The sequence below is a fragment of the Empidonax traillii genome, unplaced genomic scaffold (genome assembly GCF_003031625.1).
Source record: "Empidonax traillii isolate 1590-97213 ecotype Southwest subspecies unplaced genomic scaffold, ASM303162v1 scaffold1430:size110176, whole genome shotgun sequence".
NCBI lineage: Eukaryota > Metazoa > Chordata > Aves > Passeriformes > Tyrannidae > Empidonax > Empidonax traillii.
In genome coordinates this window covers 39,417-48,805 of record NW_020956623.1, presented here as the reverse complement: position 1 = coordinate 48,805, position 9,389 = coordinate 39,417, and the positions used below count along the sequence as shown (strand labels likewise).

General features: G+C 47.2%; 1 protein-coding gene across 3 annotated transcripts; it reads right to left on the bottom strand.

Moving 5' to 3' along the window:
- Positions 1-183: 183 nt before the first annotated feature.
- Positions 184-8,982, bottom strand: FAM118A (family with sequence similarity 118 member A). Of its 3 annotated transcripts, XM_027907248.1 has the most exons (9): positions 7,992-8,444; positions 7,719-7,772; positions 6,596-6,848; positions 5,463-5,684; positions 4,735-4,863; positions 3,509-3,794; positions 2,426-2,458; positions 1,267-1,408; positions 184-1,167 (listed from the first exon to the last, which is right to left on the bottom strand). In XM_027907248.1, the coding sequence occupies exons 1-8, from the start codon at positions 8,168-8,170 to the stop codon at positions 1,311-1,313; spliced, it is 1,254 nt and encodes a 417-aa protein (XP_027763049.1). In that variant the 5' UTR covers positions 8,171-8,444; the 3' UTR covers positions 184-1,167; positions 1,267-1,310. The 3 variants fall into 3 exon arrangements, with proteins under 3 accessions (XP_027763049.1, XP_027763050.1, XP_027763048.1); XM_027907249.1 differs by lacking the exon at positions 7,992-8,444 and adding an exon at positions 8,857-8,982 and having other exon boundaries at positions 184-1,408; XM_027907247.1 differs by having other exon boundaries at positions 184-1,408; positions 7,992-8,443.
- Positions 8,983-9,389: the final 407 nt, after the last annotated feature.

Sequence of the window (9,389 nt, the reverse complement as noted above, 5' to 3'; positions counted from 1 at the left end):
AGTGTGAGGGGTGGATGGAGGAGCAGCCTCTGAGGTGTTCAGAGGTGTCTGACCAACAGCAGTCTGGGTGCCGCTAATGCACAGGTCCTGGTTTGTTTGGGGGGGGTTTAACCCATTTGCTGGGAACAGGTGCTTGAGACAGAAAAATGCAGTGAAGAAAGGAGCAACCTGAAGAAGAGGGACAGCTGCTACACAGGAAGAGTTTACTTTAAATATTTTATTGAAAGAGTGTCTGTCACCTTCAGAGAGATGTCCTTTCAAATTCATTACACAGCTTGAGCAAAACAGGGTAATAAATGGTCAACAGGTTGGTTTTCAGTAAGTATCTTACTCCCATTTAAAAAAAAAAAAAGGTTATGAATGAAGTAGAAAAAGAGCCCTGGGCAATGGAATTGCAAACAGCCTTGAACATGCCCCTCTGTGGCATCAGCTTTTCCAAGCCACTCAAGTAATAATTCTGTCTGTGGGGGAGAAGTACCACTCCCTGAGACAAAGAGGTGCTACAGTGCCCCACCTTCACCCTTGGAGTTCATCCCAAGGCAAAGGTACACACCAGGAATTGTCTGCAGATCCATCCTTGGGTACCGACTGGGCTTCATTCCACTGCAGCAGGACTCTGTCACCTGCTGTCCAAGGCAAGGGGCAGCACAGTCTGTGGTGTAACATTTAAAACATTTCCACAGAAACTCAGAGCAGAGAGGTCAGGGAGCCCTGTGGCCCTCGGGGCTGTCCCTGTGGATACAGCACTGGTACAGCCCTCCTGCCTCACCAGACTCAGGAAAACAAATCTCCTGCTGAAAGTGAAAAGCAGGTGGGTCACTGTGCTGTGGGTTCCATAACTGTGGAACACCACTTTCTGTTCCCCAGAGTTTAGGGATCGGAAGCCTGGAAGCAGCCTTGTGCTGACAGATCCCTGGAGCCCAGCCTCCAGCAGCCCACGCCCAGTCCAGCTGATGGGAAAGGAACTGAAACCCCTCACTTTCAAAGGCTGCTGTGCCAGAAGCTGTTTCTGACAGATTCCGAAGTTGTGGCTTCAGCTGGGCAGAGTTTGGTCCAAAGGGCTGGGGAGAAGTTGGACCTGCTCGTGTCTGACCCTGCAGGCACAGCCTGGCAGTGTCAGGCAGTGACTCTGGTGGCTCCAGCTTCACATGCATCACACATTTACAGCTTTAGAAAGGAAAGGCTAAATATGTACAGTTTTATTCCACTTAGAACCATGGAAATACCAGCTCAAAACTTTCCATGCAGCAGATGTAGAACACCTGCTGTTAAAAAGCTTCTGGGGTGGGCTTTGGGTGTTTGGGGTGTTCTCATTCACTAGTGGGTGTATCTGACTGCTTGATCCTCTTAGGGGAGTCAGTGCCACTTTCTCCCAACTTCCTTTTAGCACAGTCCACACATGAAGTTCCTGGGGAGGAAGAAGGAAAAAACACCAAATTGTTGCTACATACACGTGCTTGGTGTCATTTTTATTACAAGCACCAGATACAAAGATAAACACAGTCCTGGTCCCCTGAGGTTCTTGTTTATGGATTCTGAATTATATGTAACACTAACCCTGCTGAAAGTCTGTTTTACTTGGTCTGTGTTCCAAATTACAAGTGTACAGGAGATAAAATTACCTATAAGAAGCTTTATGTTAAGAGGAAATGGAATAAATTGCGCTCAAGTTTTTGGTTTCTTCTTTACTGATGCCTAATTTAACTTTATTGAAAATGGGATTCATGAACTCCCTTGAAAGACAGGTAAGCCTGAGATCCAGTTGGAATTACAAACCTAATCTCTGACTTTACACCTGCCCCCAAGTGTCTGGGACCTTGTGTGCTCTGTGATTGCACAATAATGAAGTACTACTTTCATACACTTCTGATGTTCCTGCAGCAGCACAGAGCTCTCAGGAGAGGGATCTCTTTGTGCTCTTTCAAAGGGAGGTTTTGCTGTTTTACACCATAAACTGGAATGTATTATTGCTCAGCTTATTCAGTGAAGTATCACAAAGCCACCTGAACAGCTTAGCTGAAAATTCACCTTCAGTACCACACGCTTCAGATTCACCCTTCCAGACCTCCTTAAGGAAGGCTTTGGAGCAGAAACCTGTGCTTGGAAATCTAAGTAAGTCAAAACCTCATGGATATTAGTACTACCTTAGAGTACTCTAGTCAGCATTAATAGCTTTTTATATACATTTCCTGGAGCTTTTCCTTTCTATCATTTATCATTTGATTGACAGCTGAAGCCCAGCAGTTACCTGCTGATACGCAGAAAGAAGATCAGAGAGGGGAAAAAGAGAGAGCATGCAGCAGACTTTGAGGGGTAAAGTAGAGCAGTGCCCAGTAATCCTGCAGTTACTTTGGAAACCAGAGATGTACTTTTCTCTCTTTGGTAGGATTATGGAACTTCTTGTGACAATAAAAATGTTACTTACCCAGCAGTGTTGTGCTGTCCACCCGGTCAGCATCTAGAGAAGGGAGAGAGCAGCAGCACAGGTTACCATCCTGAAAGCTTTTATAACTCAGGCACCAGCCCAAAACAGCAAAGTTGTGTTTAGAATCCCCAAATGGTTTGGGTGGGGAGGGACCTTGTAAGTGAGATCACAAGGCTTTCCAAGTCTGAGTAAGGTCCCTCTTCTCACATGTCTGGTGCCAACCAGGAACTCCCAAGGAAAAGGGTAGCATTATAGTCTGATACTTAGTTGGTTCCATTTAGAGCTTAAGCAAACCTGTCTCCCTCCCTGTTTTAATATCAATGGCTGCTCTGCAATAAACTGGATTCTCCAGACTGAACAGGCTCTAGGTACTGCTCAGACTATGGAAAGCACATCCATCAACACCAGTACATCAAAACCAAACCAGCAGGCTGAGTTCAGTGTCCGGAACTGCACACCAACTTACTTTTAGTTGTCCACACTGCAGATAAACTTCCTGAAACCTCCATGCTGTGCTAAATATTTTTTTCTAGCCTTCATGGAAAGAAAAACATAATGCAGTCTAACTGAAATATTCATTGGGTCACAAAAAGCAGCATACACTTTGGGCATGCACCTGCAGCTTCCTCTGAGGGGTGCAAGGGGAAGGTTCCTGCTATGCACCACTTGGAGTAACTTTTGACATAACAGTTTCACTGAGTTGATAAATAAAAGAGCTGTCAAATACTAATTCTTCCCAAGGTCATTTACTTATTTTCCTTGGTTCTCTGGAGAAACCAGAGCAGACCTGTCCTGGTTTGGAAAACATGAATCTTTTTCCTCTGATAGAGCTGTTGTTTCTCCCCATGAGCCCTGACTGTGATAAGCCCAACATTTATTGGATGCACTGATTTAATTTCCCATTCTGTGCTTGACCAGATACTGTTTGGCCACAGTTTTGTTCCAATCCTGCACATCCCTCAGGAGCCAAGGAGCTGCACACGAGGTCAGCACCTCGTGCAGGGCTCACACAGGGAACTGCTGGGCACCTGCTCAATCCAGCCTGCACTGGTGAGGAGGCCACGTTCCCTGGATTTTCCTTACCTGGACTCCTCTGCTTGCAGATCTGAGCAGTGAGATCCTGGACGTACTCTGGGAATTGCTGGAAGCAGTCCCCGTAGGACACCACCTTTATCCCGTGCAGCAGCATGTCTGCCTGGAGCTTAAAGAAGTGATCTTCATTTTCTTTAAGCACCAACATGTAATGTTCTAAATCCACTTTGTTCTTCACTGTGTAAAGAAAAAGGGCTTGGAATATCTGGTCACGCAGAGTCTCCCCGCAGCCCAAAAAGAGGAAGGACTTGGTTCGGTACAAGTTCTGAAGAACTTCCTGTGAAGGGGCAGAAACAAACAAAAGCCACATTTAGTTCAGCAGGCAAAGCCAAGGTCAGGATGTCTAAAATAAGCCAGGCTGAAAAGGAGCAGCAGAGCAGAACCTTCACCAGGGAGCTGAAAGAAGCAAATGTTTCAGGACCAGGCCAAACTGACATTTTGTAACTATTGTTTCTACCAAAAAAAAAAAAAAAAAAAAAAAAAAAAAAAAAAAAAAAAAAAAAAAAAAAAAAAAAAAAAAAAAAAAAAAAAAAAAAAAAAAAAAAAAAAAAAAAAAAAAAAAAAAAAAAAAAAAAAAACCACCAAAAAAAACCACCACACAACCAAATACAAATACATGGGGGTTAGAATTAGGTGACCTCTCTAAGGTCCCTTCCAACCCAAGCCATTCTGTGAAGTTTAAACAGACACATAAGTGTTGCCAGCGAGGGAATTTAAATGGAAAGAACTGTGATGACAGAATATTGGGCTCCCGTCAGGTCAGTCTGTAAATAAGGAGAATTAATATTCTTGAACAAATGTTTGAGTTCTTAAACCAGCTAAGATATGACATTCAGTCCAGAGCTGGTAACAGACAGTCAGGATTCAGAGCTGGTAACAGCTCAAGCCCCTGAATCATGAATCCAAGCAATCATATGGTGATGAATCCTTTTCCTGATGTCCAGTATTTTGGGGCTCCTGTTCTTTCCTAAGACAAATACAAAGAACTCCAACTGAGACATCCAGATGAGTGGTTTGACTGTGATTTAGCAGGAGTGTATGAGGGCACTGCCCTGGCAAAACAGCTGCCTTTCTGAATAATTCTCAATCATTTCTCTGGGCCCCAAGTACTTCATTTATATGACCCCACACAGCCCCAGCCTTGGGTAACATGTCTGCAGTGATCACAGTAAAACAGTTTGGCAAAACACGGTAAAAAATTTAAAGATCACACAAACCATCACTTCAGGATCTTGAGTAACATCCTTATATCCCGAGGGATCGAGCACCATTCCACAGGGATCTGTGTATAAGCCATGAATATGAAGAACTCCATATTTTACATGGCCTCTTGCCCACTGAAGAACCTAAAGCAAATCACGCAGTTATAATGTACCCCAATCACTGAGATCCTGGAAAACTAAACAGCTGGACTGATTTAGGAACCACATAAAGCAGAAATAACTCCTTTTGCACTTCCCTGCAGCAAGAGTTGTAATTGCTAATTACACAGCTCACTTGAAATCATAACAAAGAGGTGATGGCTGACAGTGCAGCTGCCTCTGCCTTTTGGGGCTAAACGAGCATTCAACCAAGCAGCAAATTCCAGCAGCACTGCCAGTAAAGGTATGAACAGCAAATACCTACCAGCCAGGTGAAATCCTACTTGGGATTTTAACGGTGACTTTAACAGAAGTTAAATAAATCTGTGGGTTTTTCACAGCCAATGGGGGAACTGGTCAATAAACGTGTCACTGAAATTCTCCTTGGTAACTGTTACCAGATTACTCAGAATAAAGAGGCACGCAAAGGAAATGTCTGGGCATCTGCTGCAGTTTATAGACATGCTCTGCCAATTCACAAGTTTTAGTCTTGACACTCTCTAAACAGGAAAACATCCTCCAATGAAGCTTTCGAGCTGCCTTGTCTTATATTCAATCTACTAATTTTACTGCTCTCATCATACCTTATCCTTATCTTTAAGGTCTAAAGATTCCATAGGTTTGCCCTGTTGCTGACCAAATATCTCGAGCAAATTATCGTAGTTTGTGGTCAGAACCATTGTGCCTCTCTCCATGAGCCTCAGGATGGACTGCAGGACCACAGGGTTCTGGATGTGCTGCTCCAAATTATCAAACACCTCCATCAAGCAATCCTGGAAGAAGTTGGGCTTCGTGTCCCCGGTACGCTGAGGAGAGAGCAGAGCAACACTTCATCAGCTCCATGATCCCTGCCTCCCAGGGAACCCACTTCACCCGGATACTCAATGCCATAGCACACCAAGCGAAACCAAAATAAATCCCAATTTATTTTCTGGTGTTGCCTCCACTCAGTGCAGCTCCAAACAACAGGCTGGGTTTCTCAAGAGAGCTTCTAATACAGGTACAAGAAAACAGCACTAAAATTACCATTCCCTGGATTCAAAGTCTGGGATATACTATTGAAGGTGGCATTTTCTTTTTTTCTGTTTTTTCCTTCCTGGCTGAGAAAACTATCATTAATGATTAAGTATACCACAAACACACACAGACTTCCCTGAAAAGTGGGGGTAGTCATCACACCAGGCCTGTAGAGAGGCTCCCCATGTGTTGCAAAACACTCCCCACAGCCTTCACTTGGCGCTATGTCTGTCACCCTGAATATTTCAGCTAAAAGGAAGACTTGGCAAAGGGCTTAACAGAGTCTGAAAACCTCTGGGAACTCAGCAGATGGTTGAGAACCCAGGCATGTATGGACTGTCCTTAAGGAAGTCCAGACAAGTCCACTCTGTGTGGCCAAGGCCATCAGTAGGGTCAGGGCCTACCTGTATTTTCAGGGTCTCCCTGGTTTTTTCCACAGAGCTGTAAATTCCCCTTTCATTTCCCAGAAGTGAATCACAGCGAATATTTTAACAGTCAGGACTCCTGCTGGCATTAATTCTGATGAAAGCTGACTCACACTAAAACCCAGGGATGTTTGAGGCTCTCCAAAACATGATTACCCACAAAACGACCGTTTTCACCAGAAAAAACGTCAAGTTTTGGAAATAGGTTTTTGTTGGTAATAGAAGAGAAGCATGAAGTAGTTTTAGGAACGAGCAGAGGTCACAAAGACACTCACTGGGGACATCTTCCTGATGAGATCATGGGCAACCACGAGCAGGTCTCTCTCTTTGGTCACCTTCTTGCGGAATTCCGCCACGTCCCCGGGGTGCAGCACCTCCAGCTGCTCGGCTGCTCCCAGCACGGCCTCAATGCAGCTCCTCCAGGAGCACAGGGCTGGGATTCCCGGGGCCACCGCGGCGCTCACCCCCGTCCCGATCACCACCAGCAGCTCCCGCGGCTGCTTTCGGACTAGGCTTTTGAGGAATTTTCTGGAAAACAGAAAACAAAAATTCCTTGGTCGCAGTGCGTTCTCTGCCCATCCTGAAGGTGTAATGTTTCAAAGAAATAATTTTTTGGTTCTTTTCCTGGGCAGAAGCAGCATCTTCATTCTCATTTGTGCTCAGTGTAAGATATGTGCACACAGCAGTCGTGCTGCTTCAGACCAAGGGTCCATCCAACCCACTGCTCAGACGTTACTACCCACACATCCCTCTCAGAGCTGAATCTGCGCTATGTCCACACTCCCTGCACAAAGCAGCACAAGGAACTGTCAGGAAAGTCTTACTTGATTACTCAGCACAATGTGAAATGCTTTTAAACCATACAGCAAAACCCCTTCTGTACAAACAGGGATTTCAGCAACACAGAACCTCAAAATACCCCTGATTTTCCAACTACCTTTACAGACCTTTCAGTTCCTGGTAACATGGATGTTTAACACCTCTTGTTTCACAATCACCTGAAACTATCTAACTCAGACTATAGTGTTTAACTTGAAATGGCCTCAGGCAAAGCAATAAGTAAATGTAGACAGGGTTGCCAGCTCCTGCCTACACAGAAAATGTGTCTGATGACCCCCACCCCTGCCTGCTACATTCAGCCCAAATTGTTTCCTCTCAGGAAGTTTATTATTTATTCCTCACAAACAGCTTAACTGAGCATGAAGCATTTGGTCAATGGAGAAACTAGTTACTGGAATCATTTCAAGTTTTCATGCATGATGTTCTTGTATCCAATATTCAGCAGTTTATGCCCCCTGTGGTTTCAGATTGTCATAGAGACACTTACATAAATATATGTATTTGTGCATATACACACACACACACACACACAAATATAATCTTTCCAACACAAGTTACCTGGATTTCTGCTCACTTCTAATTGTGGCTCGTTCTGGTGAATCCATCTCAGCCCTGAACAAAAAAAAAAAAAAGCTTTATTAATTACAGTAGCAACTTCCCAAATTCAATAAAAGCATCACCTCACCAGAGGCTGCTGTCAATACCAACATTTCAGACCTCGCCGGTTCCTTTCAGCCCCCGGAGTTGGTTCCTGGAAGCAGGAGCTGTGCAAGGACGTGGGAGCAACGATCCCCTCACGGCTAAAGAGCTGCAAGTAAGAAAAGGCCAAATCTCCCCGCGGTCGGAGCACCGGGAACTGCTCTGGAACATCCCCTGGGACTGCCTAAAGGCGTGGGCAGCTGCTCGTCCACAGGGTTCCCTCGTGGCACGGTGGGAGCCGCAGTGATGCGGGAACGCCGGACAGCCTGGATGGGAGCCGGGTCCTCGCTCCAAACACACGGCGGGGACATCCACACGCCTTCTAATTTCACTTGCTTTGCTGCTCAGGGCACTAAGTTTTATTTAAGGATCTGTCTATGAAATCAGAAGACCCCGAGTCAAAGGTTTAACGGGATGAGCGTTTCCAGGCGGTTTCATGTCTAAAAACCGCCCCAAACGCTCCAACCCTAAGGCAGCCGCGGGCAAAGGGATGCGCCGGACCCGCCCGCTGCTTCCCGCCGGGAAAAGCCACGCCAAGAGCGGGAGGCTGGGCAGGACAGCCGCTCCTCCGCTCGCGGGAATGACCCGGAGGGATTCCGAGCCTTGCCCGCCGCCCGGGAAACAGCGCAATGCCGGCGAGTTCCGGCGGCTCCGAAAGGCAGGGTTTGCTTACAGGGTTTGGTTCAAACCGGCCCCAAACCCGCCACCCGTGGGTAGGCGGGGGGACACAGACACATCTGAGCCCCGGGAACGGGGATGGGAACGGCCACGGGTCCCGGAAAATACTTAAAAACCCTTAAATACCCTTCCAGGCAAAAACACAGACCCGCGGGGCTGCGACACAGTCCGGGCTCAGCGACAGGAGAAAGGGACCCCGCGGGTTAGCGGGGTCGGTGCCAAGGAAACGCGGAGTCTCAGGGATGAGAAGGACCGGGGTGAGAGGAAAGCGAAGCTGAATCCAGAAGGAAGAAGGAGCAGGAGGAGGCGGCAGCGTTACCTTCCGCAGCTCTAGCGGCGAGGCGGGGCTGGCGGCGGCCGCGGCATCCTGGGGCGCGATGCTGTGAGGCGGGGACAGCGGGTGGCACGGCACGGGTCACCTGGGCACGGGTCACCTGGGCACGGGTCACCTGGGCACGGGTCACCTGGGCACGGGTCACCTGGGCACGGGTCACCTGGGCAGGGACAGGGGCGGGCCGGCACCCCGCACACAGCGGGCTCGGCTCGGCGCATCCCACCGCCCACAGCCGCAGCCTCCGCCCCTCTCCCTCTCTTCCTTTTTTTTTTTTTTTTTTTTTTTTGGCTTCTAATCTCTTAAAGCCAAAGCCTAAAGCTCCCGGGTACGTCCCAGCCTGGTTTGTTCTGGCGTCTGGTGAACAGCCCGGCTCCCTTTTTGCAGCTCTGCACATGAGACCCTGGCGGTCGGAGGGGTAAAAGGCTGGAATTGTGCCAAGGGAGGCTGTTCCAGATCTGTACCCCCAAATTCCAGTTGCAAAATTTGTGTTGGAGTTGCCTCATTCTCGGGTTTAATGT

Bases quoted from the DNA above. Each gene is read 5' to 3' on its own strand.
- FAM118A (XM_027907248.1), bottom strand. From the start codon at position 8,170: ATGTCCCCGCCGTGTGTTTGGAGCGAGGACCCGGCTCCCATCCAGGCT. The intron at 7,773-7,991 runs ATTTGGCCTTTT...TTTTTTGTTCAG, and splicing joins GGTGCTCCGACCGCGGGGAG to GGCTGAGATGGATTCACCAG. The intron at 6,849-7,718 runs GTAACTTGTGTT...TCTGTTTTCCAG, and splicing joins AGAAGTGAGCAGAAATCCAG to AAAATTCCTCAAAAGCCTAG.